Source organism: Alosa pseudoharengus, unplaced genomic scaffold (genome assembly GCF_046254945.1).
Source record: "Alosa pseudoharengus isolate Yale_2024_CS ecotype anadromous, Long Island Sound unplaced genomic scaffold, YU_APseudo_1.1 YU_APseudo_1.1_scf_3, whole genome shotgun sequence".
NCBI lineage: Eukaryota > Metazoa > Chordata > Actinopteri > Clupeiformes > Clupeidae > Alosa > Alosa pseudoharengus.
This window is the reverse complement of record NW_027468718.1, coordinates 30718576-30733731: the sequence shown is the minus strand read 5'-3', so window position 1 is coordinate 30733731 and position 15156 is coordinate 30718576. Positions and strand designations below refer to the sequence as shown.

Genomic DNA, 15156 nt, shown 5'->3' with positions numbered 1-15156 from the left:
GGTTCCATTCTATCCTTGTGGGGCTACATGCCCACCAAGTTTCGTGCACCCCGGTCTTTCAGTGTCCCGGGAATTCTTGACGGAAAATTACCCATGCAAAAAAAAATAAAAAAATCTGACTAAACCTATATGACTGCCGCTTCGCTGCGTGTGATTTGTAATGTGTGAATGATCTCTCATTCTGATCTTTCAATTAATTGGATCAAGGTTTGAGATTTAAGGGGTTCTTTCAGTATTTCTGCACTTTTCATCTCAGATGTATGCATTCAAGTAAAATATATGCTTAAAGACATAGACAGCGACAGCATAATTACCTAAATGTAGAAAATCATCAGATATTTCTCAATGCATTATTCATCACTTGTGTTTTCAATTAGGCTATCACAGATTGACTTTACGTTACACATGCGTTAGGCAGCATTCTTAACAGTGTTTTTTTTCACTATCCAGATCATTTCTGGGCATCCGCGCAGTTAACCCACTCAACGTGGGCCACTGGAGGGGATCTGTTGAGGATAAGGGCTCCTTTGTTCAGGGTTGTTTTTACAGCAGTGCCCACAGACTGCCACTCCATGACTTAACATCCTGCTGCTGCGGTGTGCCAGACATGAGCTGGTGCTGGTGGTTCCTGTTTTGTTGGTCCTGGGATCTGGCACACATTTATACATATGCAGATATATGCAAGGAAATGCACACAGACACACACATAAATATGCACACACACACACACACACACACACAGAGACAACCAGATTCAGTGCACGTATACATGCCTGTGCACACACACACACATGCACACACACAAACACACACACACTGACACACACACACAGGAAAGTTGTCTTCAGTAAACCTCTGCCCAGTATTCCTAGAAATTAGAGTGGATTTGACCCCTCCTCAGAGCGAATGACCTTGAACTCGAGTCGATGCATCCCCCAGATGGGTTTCATGGAGGAAGTCCAGTGCAGTCCAGTCTGTTTGTTTGTGCTCAGTCGTCCATTGGCAATAAAGGTGTTGACTACAGCAGTGACAGCTGTTGTTGTGAAATTAGATGAGAATGTTTACACTGGGGATCTCTTAAGCCTTGCAGTATTTGTATTATCAAAGTAAGTTTTTATACTTTGCTGTTGTATGCCAGAATGTTTTAAATTCTCAGATTTGGGAAAGTGCTGATTTCATGCTGCAGGTGGCACTATAGGACTCAGTGAATGAAACCTGCCGCCAGGCGCATGATGATATATTTGTTCAGTAAATTTGTTAAAGTTCTACTTTACTCCAGAAGGTGGCAGCATCATGCAATTTGTTTTAGTAGTCTTTGGCTCCATTGATGAAAAATAGCACAAACTAGCAATACTGTTTGTTCCATGTCTAATGAGCAAGTCTGCGAGCAGAACTACTGTGGCGCTGCAGGAGATGTTTGTGTGTTGCATTGCTTTCGCTAGAGGTGCCTGGGAATGAGTTCTATTGTAATCTGTGAATCCAACCAATGACACAAACCCGGTGGGTATGGCAAACAGCACTCACAGGCTCAGCAAGTGTGAGGATGCCTGCTCCATCGCCTGGTGATGGGGGCAATGAGGTGATGTCAATTGTGTAAAGAAGCAAATTAACAAAATATTCACAGCTTTGCCCTTTGGAATAGACATGGGAAGTAGGTCATGGTTAACACAAAGTATTTACATCTCAAAAGGGCTCTAAGCAGAACTGAAAACAGGCTGCCACACAACACCAGCATGTGAAAGGAGAGGAGGCATGTTTGTGTGAGACACTGTCATTTGTCATTATCCAATTAGCAAGGAGAAATGACAGAACTTGATGACAGAACAGAGAGGCCTTAAAGGAACACGCCACCCAAAATCAGTAGTAATATATGTTCTTACCTTAACTTTCACGAGTTGAGTCATACCTCTCCCGCGCCTGTAGGTGCACTCAAACGCTCTGTCGCGCGGCGCGAATGTGTTAGCATGTTGCTATGCTAGCGGGCTCTGCCGTGGCCGTAGAGAGAGGAACATAGCAGTAATCAAACACCTCCAAATTTTCCCTACTTAAATACAGTTGCACGAGTAGTTGATAAAAATGTGTACGTCACACAACATGAAACGTGGCGATTTTCCAAGCGAATAAACAGGAGAACTACAATGTGTGGCGCAATAGCACTTGGGAGTACTTCGACCTAGCGTGGTAATATTATTAACACCTAATTGTAGATCCTATCCACCACAGAGTTTAGAATCCATGCTGGATCGACCCTCAGCCTCTCCCTCCCCTTTGAGCGAGAGAGAGGCACACACACTAGAGATGCGCTGATGGGCTATTATTTCAACCATAACTGCATAGCAAAACTTATCATCCATCAGCCATCCATCAGCACCAAAGTTTGTTGACCAATTTTCAAAACTGCACCCGCCCACCATCCGTTGGTTGTTTTAATGTAGGCTATATGGGTGATGCAGCGCTGCTGACGTGAGGCTAGAAAGCCCTTGCCTGTTCTAGAAAGACTGATCTAATGCAGCAAATATATTAAAAGGCTGAAGTCGTACATTGGCTAGGCCTATCCTCAGAATATCAGCAGCAAACTCAGTCTCTGTCGCGCAAAACAGTCTCCAAATAAAACGCACATCGGCCTGTTGCCTATTCTGCCATGCAGCTTGTCCAAAATGCTTGATTGCATTGCATTCTCCACATTTTTAGCTAAATTTTCATGTACCACATCAGCATTTTTGTTCAGTGAATCTTTTGTAAATTGCTTTACAATTACCGTCGGGCCTAGGCCTATTGCCTGGCTTGCCTCAGCTTCGGTCACGTCCTTTTACAATTTTATCATTGTAATAAAAAACACAATTTGCCACATAATTTCAGCATGCTCCTGGCCTACTAATTAATGCCTATTGTACTTTATTTTTTGCAAAAAGAAAGAAATCCTTGATAAAATAACAAGTCATTCACATTATAGGCTACTTTACACATATGTCAGGTTGACTGACAAGCCTGTTCTGAAGACTCCCATTCATTTTGACTGCACGAGCGCGTCTTTTTCAGACAGACATCGCAATTCATTTTATAGCAGGCCATCGGACAAATATGACGCCTCGATATTAAAGAAACTCCGACTCCATTCATTCTGAAAGTCCACCGCACAACAGTGCAACGTGCATGTTCACATTTTTTAGTAGCCTAACAACCGCCAAACTTGCTTGCTTGCCTTACACATCTAAGTTTTCCGACTATTTTTCTTGCCTTCTTTTTCCGCTGTGGATGTTATGGAGTTTGTAGAAGTTTTAGCTCTTACATTCTGAACATCTCGCACTGCCATCGCCCGATGTCATTTCTGAGTCATATCACTCTCTGTCTCTCTTTTAAATGCCTATTCCCTGAATGGTAGGCTACAATTATGTGTTTTATATATAGGCTAATATCTAAACAAAATAACTCAGGCAGTCTCATCTAGGATATAACACAGGTTGAAGTCAACGTCAAGTTGGTTCTATTTAGGGAGGTGAATGTGTGTAAACATCTGTAGATGACTCAGAAATGACATCGGAAGACAAGGAGTGAATAGTGGCAAGAGGCAAGCCGAAGTCTGCTGACAAGGGCCCGACGGTAATTGTAAAGTAATTTACAAAAGATTCACTGAACAAAAATGCTGATGTGGTACATGAAAATGTAGCTAAAAATGTGGAGAATGCAATGCAATCAAGCATTTTGGACGATATATTGTCACCTGCATGGCAGAATAGGCAACAGGCCGATGTGCGTTTTATTTTTAGACTGTTTTTCGCGACAGAGACTGAGTTTGCTGCTGATATTCTGGGGATAGGCCTAGCCAATGTATGACTTCAGCCTTTTAATATATTTGCTGCATTAGATCAGTCTTTCTAGAACAGGCAAGGGCTTTCTAGCCTCACGTCAGCAGCGCTGCATCACCCATATAGCCTACATTAAAACAACCAACGGATGGTGGGCGGGTGCAGTTTTGAAAATTGGTCAACAAACTTTGGTGCTGATGGATGGCTGATGGATGATAAGTTTTGCTATGCAGTTATGGTTGAAATAATAGCCCATCAGCGCATCTCTAGTGTGTGTGCCTCTCTCTCGCTCAGAGGGGAGGGAGAGGCTGAGGGTCGATCCAGCATGGATTCTAAACTCTGTGGTGGATAGGATCTACAAATAGGTGTTAATAATATTACCACGCTAGGTCGAAGTACTCCCAAGTGCTATTGCGCCACACATTGTCCTGTTTATTCGCTTGGAAAATCGCCACGTTTCATGTTGTGTGACGTACACATTTTTATCAACTACTCGTGCAACTGTATTTAAGTAGGGAAAAAATTGAGGTGTTTGATTACTGCTATGTTCCTCTCTCTACGGCCACGGCAGAGCCCGCTAGCATAGCAACATGCTAACACATTCGCGCCGCGCGACAGAGCGTTTGAGTGCACCTACCGGCGCGGGAGAGGTATGACTCAACTCGTGAAAGTTAAGGTAAGAACATATATTACTACTGATTTTGGGTGGCGTGTTCCTTTAATAGGAGGCATAAGCTGGATATTGTGGTTCCCCCTTAAAAATAATTGCTGAATAGTGGAAATATCCCAAATCTGTACTGTCTGGCCTGTTTCTGAGCCCGTCTCCAGTCAGGGTCCCCACCACCCCCATATTATGCCCTTGCCTCATTTCTGTTTCCAACTGCAAAAGTGTATTCAACTGTGATCAACAATAACTGGACAATTTCAATTACAAGTATTTTGGTGATATGCAGCATTTGTTTTGTTCCCTGTATATGCATCACACAGACGGCTAGGCTTTTATGTTAGTATTAGGATGAAAATGATACAGTGGAAGATTTCAATGTTTCAGCTCACTCATTTTTCTCTATGTGGTGCATGTAGGGACCCCCCCCCCCCATACCTCATCCTCCATCCCTGAGGAAACAGAGGCCTTGGTCGAAGGGATTCCCTTACATCACAAAGTGTCATCCCTCCCTCTCTGTCAGTCCTGGTTGGTCTATTTCCCCACATGGCTGACTCTCACTGAATGTAGCGCTGAGTATCACTGAATGACCATTGAAGAAATGAGCGATGAGATAAGTGTGCACTCGAGATGGAAACCTCTCAGAGGAGAGCTCCAGAAGAGCAGCTCACCCCGGTCGCCCGGTTCACATACCTTACATGCCAGCCTGCGGAAAGATTGCCAGTTATCAAATTTCCCTCTCGTGAGGTGGAGGTGTGGTTCTGAACCAGCAATCTTATTAGCCGCGGAGTACGCCACACAGCCGCCTGTCTAGCTCTCTGTGCTTGCACAGACCAAGAGCGGAGTTGTGGGTAGAAGTCGACATGCCTGTTGTTAGTATTCCATGCTGTCAGTAGAAGTTAGTATGCCACGCTCTCAGTAAAAGTTAGTATGCCACGCTGTGACTAGAAGTTAGTATGCAATGCTGTCAGTAGAAGTTAGTATGCCACACTGTGAGTAGAAGTTAGTATGCAATGCTATCAGTAGAAGTTAGTATGCCACCCTGTTAGTAGAAGCAGAGACATTCTAATGACACAGACACAGCACTCAAAAAATCCACCTTAGAAATGCATAGGGATACTTTGTAAAGCCAATATGGCAGTTGTCTACACATCCCACCCCTTTCGTGGCAAAAAAGTCGACATGTGAATACATTGTGCCAATCATGTGGTGTGTTGTGAATACATCGTGCCAATCATGTGTTGTGATCTCGCCGCTGGAGAAAGGTTGGTGTCATGAAGCCTTGCGCACCTGCATTTCTACCCGAATAGATGCCCGATAAGTGCCCAAAAAGCATTGCAATATGGCCGCTGAGTGGAGGGACTTGCCTAAAAGGACTTTGGTAGAACTTAGTATGCCACGCTGTTAGTAGAAGTTAGTACGCCAAGCTGCTTGTAGAAGTTAGTATGCCACGCTGTTAGTAGAAGTTAGTATGCCACGCTGTTAGTAGAAGTTAGTATGCCACGCTGTCAGTAGAAGTTAGTATGGCACGCTGTTAGTAGAATTTAGTATGGCATGCTGTTTGTAGAAGTTAGTATGGCATGCTGTTAGAAGAAGTTTATAAAAAACAAAATTAGTAAAAAAGCATTGGTAATATGGTTTTAAAATAGATTGAATGTTAAAAAAGCAGAAGTGAGGTCAATACAAATGTGAAGAAAAAAAACCCCACAGGGAATAAATGTTGGGCAATGAGCAGAATAATGAGGAAGACAGAGAGAGAATGGGGAGGCAGAAGGAAGAGTGTGCACCGTGTGTAGCTGTAGCCATATAAAGGGCTTTTGTCATTTGTTTGTGAGGAATGGCTGAATTACACAGTTCAGAGAATAACAGGCTCTTGCTCACGTATGCGTCACCAACACAAACAACAGGCATGTGGACGCAACAAACCACATAGAGAGGTGACTCTCCTCCTTCTGCAAAGAAAGTACAGACAAAGAAGAAGACCTACACATTCACCTCAAGCATCTAACCATTCAAGATGAAAGCCCTGCATGTCCAGTTCGGAGCTCCTTCATTCACTCTCACAAACAGACATGTTCATGTGCAGCAGTTCACCTCTTGGTTCTGGTTAATGGGAGATGGCTGCTCATGCTGTCTGGGTTATAACTCCCAGCACTTTTCTCATGACCTCACCTCAGAACAAAGCCAGGAGTTTCTCCATTTCCCAATCTCTGCCTCTCTCTCTTTCTCTCTCCAGACTACAGACTGTTCATACACTGGTGTTTTATGTCTCCTCAATAAATATCCTCCAGACATTTTGTGCCGTTTTGTTCACGGTGAAATGTGAATGAAATCCTCCTTGGATATAAATGTTCTGATAATATTTGACCCCTTTAGTACTGAGAGCTCTTATGAAACTCAAACTGGCATAGGAGTTTGTTTGAAAATGTGTCATAAACCTTAGTTAAAGAAGACATCCAAAGACAACATCAGTGTTTGAAGTAGGCCTATGATGCTGGCTGCAGTCCTCCCCAGTGAGTCCTAAAGTCTTATTGAAAGCCTATTCAGTGTGTTACAGTTTTAAACTGATCATGATGAACCAGATGTGAGAGACAGGACAGCAACTGGGAGTGACACACTGTGCTCAACAAACACCCAGTGTATTTACGGTTACACGTTAGTATTTCATCACCAGGGTGCTCTTACAGGAAAGATTCCTGCAAACATCTGTTTGAAAATACTGTACATCTGCTGTATGTTATGCAGGCTCTGTTGATTCTTTGATGGTGAGCATTCATTAGTGCTAGCTGACTCACGTGTGTGTGTTTCTGTATTATTCCACACAGGTGCGATGGAGAATAGGCCTACGTGCACGAAAGGCTCTTCCTGTACGCTCGTTTAGTTTTTATTGTGTTGTTAACTGTGTTGTAACGGCATCTTCTGTTATATTCTGTAGTGCTGCCACTAACGACTAATTTTCTAACGACTAATCTTTCGACTAATTTTTCGATTAGTCGACTAATCTAAACGACTATTTTTTTTTAAAATCAAGTGTTTGTTATTTTGTTGTGTACGTTTTATTTTTAACTCAACTAAAGGAAAAACGTAAAATATATATCACCTTACTTTTGTTAGAAGCTGTATTACTGTAAGTAAACTGTTCAAAAACATTATGTATTAAAAAAAAAAACACCCATTTAAAATGCTACCTTCAGATCTACAGTAATGTCAGACCTTTGATAGACTTTATTTGTATGCCAGTGTTGCCATCGACATAGACAACTTCTTTGACCTGAGGCCCGGTCATGGCATACTTTGGGGTCATAGGGCCCACCTACATGAACCCACCCCCCATCAAATTATCATTATATCACATCACAATTATTATTGTTATGCTATATTGTTATACATGCACTTCAAAGCAGCCAGTGTTTAAAGTGCTAACATTGTTCACAAAAAGTTTGAAAACATGCACATCAGAGGACTGCTTTACTAATGTAAAATATAATTAGAATAGTTCCATTGCTTTTGCATGGTTGCATGATAAATACTTCTCAAAACAACAGCAATTATATGGGTGTCATCGTTTTGGGATGTTTCCCTCATGCAATCATCATATACTGGTAGGCAAATGGAAAGAATATTTACATATTTAATTATGCCACAAGCTTTTGGCCACGTTATTCAAATTTGACTATACAATACTCTAGATAGGGTATTACAGTCTGTGCTCTGTTTTTATGGAAGTTGCATAAATCCACATTGTTCTATTAAATGTAGTTTCATAATTAAATAGCTTTCCAATAGGTTGAATTGGAGATTTGCTACCAACGTTATCAAGTGGTTTCAGTTTCTCTCGCGCATTGAATGAACGCTCATACCATTTAATTGTATGCCTCTATGTTTGATGACACCAAATTAGCAAGTAACTTTGCAAATGAGCCTAACATCAGCATGTTCAAAACAAGTAGGCTACACGCACTTTGCGCGTCTTACCACATAGGTTACTTCACTTTATCAGTTGGCTTGAACGCTAAAAAAATATGCGTCGTGACTTATTGACCATGGGAAATGACGCGCACCTTGATTGTTGATATCACGGGCGGCGGCATGTTCGGTTTAACGTTTTTGAATGAATTACAGTAATGACACGCCGTTGCGTTGTCAACGTGAGACACTTCACTTCATTTATTTCAATTTCCACAATAGGCTACTATATTAGTAAGAGTCTGGACTAGCGTAACCTACTAGCTAAGCTCCCCCCACTTAGCTCTGCCTAATAATTAATTGCGCTGAAAGCAGGCAGGCACGCAGCTTTGCTGCTGGCGTTAACACTTGCGTGCATAGTGGGGTTTAAAACATGCCAAAGTCTTAGTAGCCTGTTTAACATCCAAAGACAGTCATTGTACTTTTCAAGAGTTAATAACATAGAGTTAATATAACATTACAGCCGTGTGAGACCAAAAATAAATAGGCGGTCAATAGTAAAACGACTCTTCGACTAAAAAAATTGCCGTCGACTAACTTTCATGGTCGATTAGGTCGACTAAGTCGACTAATCGCGGCAGCACTAATATTCTGCTCCTTACATCTTCACTCCGACACTGAATATCTTGTTTGCCCAATAATAACAATTGTAACACATGCATTAATCCTTCTCCTTGCAACACGTCCGTGTAGACACTAATTAGGCCTACATTAACAAATAGCGGCAGGTTCAACCTGGCTCCATCGGAAACAAACGAGCGTACAAAGAGCCTCTCGTGCACTGGTCCTTTGCTGTAGGTCACCTCCTTGTGTGTGACTAACATGCTAACCTACTTTCTGCTCTCCTCCCTCTGCTCATAGAATGTGCGCAGCCTCCTCCCTGCGCCGATGACTTCACATCTGTCTGGGTCCTGTCCTGTGCTGTGCTCCGGCTCTGTTCTGGCCCTGCCCCTGTGTGCATGCTGGGGGAACAGAGGCCCCGGCCCAGCGCCTCAGAGCTGGGATTTATGAGTCCTCTGCCGGAGAAAAACAGCACAGCAGAGAGCTGTATAAGACTTCATGTGCAAATCATATAGATCGCCCAGTGCCAACATAGACTATGGAAGTTCGGGGGGGGGGGCTTGTTTTTGCAAGTGTTCCCTTTGTCTCTGTGGTTGATATAGTCTTGGCACTTTGTGGTAATCCATTGGGTGGTGTATTGAGCCACATGGCACTAGCTTGACACATATCATGAATGGGTGTTACAGCCATAATACCAGTAACGATACTAAGTGGGAAACAGTACTAAGGTGGGTTTCTGAGCCGATGAATCTGAATTGGTGAAACAAGTATGCCAACCCTTTCTGCCACCACAAACAATTGAGGTCCACTGGATAGGTGTTAACTGAAGTACCACAATTAATGGGAAGCTGATAACAGCACCTCTCTCTGGTGTGTGTGTGTTTGTGTTTTGTTGGGGGAGGCATGAGGTCTCATGATGACACACACACACACACTTTCACACAATTGCAGCTGTCTGGGCACTAGCTGCTTGTGTGTGCCTGGAACAGACCCTCTGATTGACTTAGGCCTTCAAAGCTCGGATGGCCGGCCTGTCAGGCATTTCCTCCCAGCTGCTGGAATTTTGGCCTGTTTGTTTTCTTTGTGATGTCAGCGCTGGTGCACGACACACTAACTGCACTGCTGGTGGTGGCTGTGCTGAGATGGGGCGGGGAGCCTCTTGACCCTGATTTGAAATGGCACTGGACAATTTTACGACACGCGTGGGTGGTTTTGAGTTTAGTGGGTTTGCAGTTATGGCACGGCCCGACGTTACTGTAGATGGCTCGGCCTTGTTTTTTTTTTTTTTTTGAGTGACTAAAGACGTCTGGCAATAACCAAGAATCATTAATCATTGTTAATAAGAAACACACAAACAGTATTATACAAGAATGTGTATGTGTAGGAGCACTATACAATCCTGTACCCTCACTTCCTGGCCTTGCCTTATTTTTCGTATCGTAATGTAAGTGTGGTGTTAACCCCCTGGTCCAGATTAATAGGTAGGAAGTCAGTTTCATTCTACCTCCAAATGCACCAAGATGTGACTATACACTCAAAACACATACAAATACCAACCATCCAACGTTTGTCTTAAAAGCACATAACAGACTGAAGTCGCATGATGATACAGAGCCGATACCTGATAGGTCTGATTTAGGTCAGACTAAGATCTCACACTCTGTTAAATGCATGCTAGTTGATTACCATTCACTAAACTGTATTATATAATGTTATGTTCTATGTTTATTTTTGTACTTTTTTATTTTATTTTATTATAAAATGTATAAAACAAGAGAAGAAAAAGCATTACCCTGCAGTTTTCAGTTTATTGAGCAACTGTATAGTGTGTCTCATATTCTGTGTTTACAGTGTTAATCCAGTCACTGTGAAATGTCTTTACATGGAAAACTATGAAATGGTTATATGGACACTTCAAAAGTGTGGCAGTGCATTATATCTGATACCAAACAATAGGCAAACTTAAGGCCTATATGATGTCATATGATGTTATGAGGCTTGATGAAGAAAATCACCACTCATTAACACACTCCATCCTTCTTATTAGCAGTTTTACACGCTAATAAGCACACCTAAGCACACAGAGCTACACGCCCTCATGATCCTTTACCGAACAAGAAACAATTTGAGTTCTGAACGTCCAGTTGAAACATGAAAGACGCTTTTGTGTAGGTCCTGATGCTAGCGATTTGAAGCGTGCTCCCGAGCATGTAAGTGATGGCAACATTCCAGATGTGGATCTAACACATCGGGGAGGAAAGGTGTGGTAATAAGTCTTCCACTGTCATGGTTTGACACGGTCATTTCTCTGCGTGGATGGGGCACATGTGTAAGTTGTCCAGGCTGTCCACAACAATTGCTTCACCAATGAGGCAGCTTATTTATGTAAGGAAGCATCTGGAATGTGTAAACATGTTTGTACAGAAAGCACACACACACACACACAAGCAGCAAGCCATGTAAACCCCACACACACTAACACACACACACACAGACTAGGGCTGTCACTTTACGTTCGAAAATCGATTGCACCAACCAACACAAGTTTCGAAAACTAAAATAGGGAATCGATTTTAACCAAATATGTACACTATTGATTTTAAACGAATTAAACAAATGAAAAAGATAGATGTAACAAAACGCAGGAGCAAGCAGAACAATAACAAAGAATTCCAAAGTGCAGTAGGCCTAAGCATTGCGAAAGCTAAAAAGAAAATTCCCACCAATTTTACGCACCGGAAACAGCTTTTTCAATCGGCTGCTGTGCTGCTGGTGTTTTGCCAAACAAATGCGGACAACGCGATCAACCTGTGCGACATGAGAGATACGAGTGATAGGCCCTAATAACTTGAGGAGTTTGATATGGAAGCACTTCGGGGTTGGGGTATATCACACTATGGAGAAGCACAAAGCGGTATGCAAACTGTGCAGTCGTGAGTTCTACGTAGGCGAAATTTGTTTGACATTTCTAATTGTAAACGCAGCCAAGTTGAAGACTGCAGTAATGTTTTTCCACTGATGTTATGGCAGTCCACTCTGCTTATTGATTTTCGAGAATGTTGCACTCCTGTTTGTCATTGTGCACGAAACTTCACGCCATTGTGCGTCTTCAAGCGCCCCCTTTACGTTCGTCCTAATGCCTGTTAGTTGTTCGTGGATTGTCCTATATTTGGTGTTGAAAATTGAAATGTCTTTAGACATGAAAAATCGATTTTACAATGGATTCAATTAACAATTATGTCTCAAGAATCGAACAGGATTTTTTCACAAAAGTGACAGCCCTAACACAGACACACACACACACAATGAGCTCATGTCACACTGCCAGACTGTTGACCTACTGCCTCTCTTCATGTCGTGAGGAGCACGACAAATGCACATAAATCAGTCTGGTTGTGTCCCACCCCTGTACAACAGCCAGTATAAACATTTTCTTGTGTCATTCATGCCCTTTATGTCCTTTATGAATGGAGACGGGAAGAGTGACAAACCCAAGTTATCACCCTCATGTGGCCTCTAAATCTCTGGTCATACCAATGTCATTCAACACAAGGGGACCAATGGCAGGATGCTTTGTACGTAGTACAGACAACAAGAGAAATGCTGCTCTTATGAGTGGTATTGCTTTATGAGTCTGATTCATAGCATCTATTGTGCAAAACAAGGGTGGAAATGTCTATTGCTCTTTTGTAATGATAGTACCAAGTTAGTCCCAAGTGATGACTGAAGGCGTATATGTTATTGGTAAATCTACCTAAAGGAATCCAGTCACTGTAGAGCAGGGCTATCTTCTACCGTTACATATTAAGGATGCATCCCGTTCAAAGGCACACAGTTAAAAAATATATACATACACTAAGAAAAATCAATGCCTCAAAAAGGGGTGTACGCTCAATGTACAGTGCATCAATGTGGAAGACATATGGGTTATGTAGATTTGGCAAATGTCACTCGTAAGGTCCACAAAGGAGCTTAGGGGTTCTCAAAAACGCAGATGGTTCTTTAGAAAATGGTTCCAAGTTCCTCTTTACATTCTGTAAAAAAATAACCTCCTTGGGCAGGCATCAATGACCATTCCATACTGCATTTATTCCCCATTTCTGCAAAATCACTTGAGCCAACCATCAAAAAGTCCCATAATGACACCAATATAAAAAGTTATGCATTGACAAAAATCCCCCCGAAAACCCCCCGTGTCTCAGCGATCAGTCAGAAACTCCTGGTTGAGGACAGTTCTGCTCAAGTGTTCCTCCAGTCCCTAAAAAAAGTTCCCCTCTTTTTGGACCGGTCCTGCCGTGCCCCTCGTCACCCCTCAGGGGGGGCATCAGTGGATGTCTCCATTGTAGGACTTGCTCTGCATTTGAAAGACCGTCTCCACTGCATGTGTAGAAATGGGCTGTTTGTACAGAGGGTTGGATGCCTAGAGAGAGAGAGAGGGACAAAGAGACAGAAAGAGAGAGAGAGAGAGAGAGAGAGAGAGAGAGAGAGAGAGAGAGAGAGAGACAGACAGACAGAGAAAGAGACAGAGAGAAAGAAAGAAAGAGAAAGAAAGAGGCCAGTGAGAATGAAGAAGAAATGTATGAAAAGGTTCCAGTTCCAATAAACAAAGACATTATGCAGTCTGGGTGAATCAACAACTTCAGAAAAGAAGAAGACTTTCTCTCTCCACTGACTGAGACAAGTTCCAGGATGCTTTCTGCTTTTAATCAGAACATTATGTTTTTGCCAAGACTATGGTTTCATATGCAGGCATTTCAGATTTCCATCTCAAAGATTTATAATGTGTACACAATCATTACACATGACACTCAACGAGGATGGGAATAGGCATGAGACCGAGCAAGGACACCTGCTGCTGAAATCCTTTGCCTAATCTACATCTGACCTCAAGCACCATGAAAAAGCTATAGTTGTACAAAATAAATCCATTCCTCATATCAAAACAGCCTGAAACCGTGATATATGAGACCAATGAAAGCCATCTGATTTCCTCTGGAATCAATGTGAGATGGGACATTAAATCTCTGTGATTTCTCTCAGAGGGCTTCCCAAGTGTTAAACTTGAGTAAAAAGTAAAGTGACTGGTATTTAGCTGATGGCTTTATCCAAAGAGTCACAGACTCACAAATGGCGGGACCGAGAAATTAACTTGGGTAGACTGATTAGCTACATCCAACCAAGCTCTACCAAACACTTGCCCTAAACTCAGTAGAGGCTCATCCTTACCATCTCATAGCGAGCCCTGGAGCGGGCGTTCTGGAAGCGGGCGAATTCGCGGCGGTCGTGGACGGTGATCACCATCTTCCAGATGGCCAGCAGCACGATGCCCACCAGCAGAATGCTGCCCACCACAGCCAGCAGCACGGTCAGAGCATCCGGGGCAGCGCCACACTCTACAACAGAGAAGCGGTCAGAGATGTCTGAGTCACGCGGATGCAAACACAGAAACAGACTATACAAACAGACATGCTAGGCAGGGAACACACACACACACAGATTCATGTACACCCCCCCCCCCCCAAACACACACACCACAAACTCTGTTAGTACTCAAAACCCATTTAAGACAGTCAAACTCCAAAACATCCTGTCAGCACACAACTTAACATCTGAATGCGTGCCCAGCTATGCATGGCTCTTTAGGTGCGTTTGACTTCATTTCCCCTCGATCCCAACTGGCTCCTGGCACGGACTCCAGGCCAACCACGCAACCCTGTGCCCTCTGAGAGCCTGAGTGACTGATGTGGGAAGTGAGGTGCCGCAGGCCTGACGTCACCCACCTGGCTCCTGCAGCGCCGTGAGCACTGATTGGCCGTTGGCGTGCTCCGAGTAGGTGAACTTCATCACGCAGTCATTCTCGGTTTTATACAGGCACAGCACGGCATTTGGGTCATCAGTCTCTGCGAGAGGAAACACGTATTAGAACATCACAGACGTTAGACATTACAGCTGGATAAACGGCACGGCTCACTAGGATTAGACATTACAGCTCATTAAGGTTCAGATAGCAGGAGGGAGAGAGAGAGAGAGAGAGAGAGAGAGAGAGAGAAGGAAAGAAAGAAAGAGGGAGAATAAAAATGAGCATAAACGAAAGCAAGAGACTGAGGGCAGAAAACAGAGAGATGGGGTAAGGAAACATACAACATCCCCACTCTAGCA

The 15156-nt window shown here is 43.1% G+C and overlaps 1 protein-coding gene across 1 annotated transcript in view; it reads right to left on the bottom strand.

Annotated features, from left to right (window-relative positions):
* Nucleotides 1-10791: 10791 nt before the first annotated feature.
* itgb5 (integrin, beta 5) overlaps nt 10792-15156 on the bottom strand; it is a 47586-nt gene continuing 43221 nt past the window's right edge. The window contains exons 13-15 of the mRNA XM_076264010.1: nt 14778-14897; nt 14224-14390; nt 10792-13417 (exon numbers count right to left, since the gene is read on the bottom strand). Of these exons, the coding sequence (XP_076120125.1) occupies nt 13322-13417; nt 14224-14390; nt 14778-14897 (383 nt within the window). The 3' untranslated portion in view covers nt 10792-13321. The remainder of the gene's footprint in view (nt 13418-14223; nt 14391-14777; nt 14898-15156) is intronic.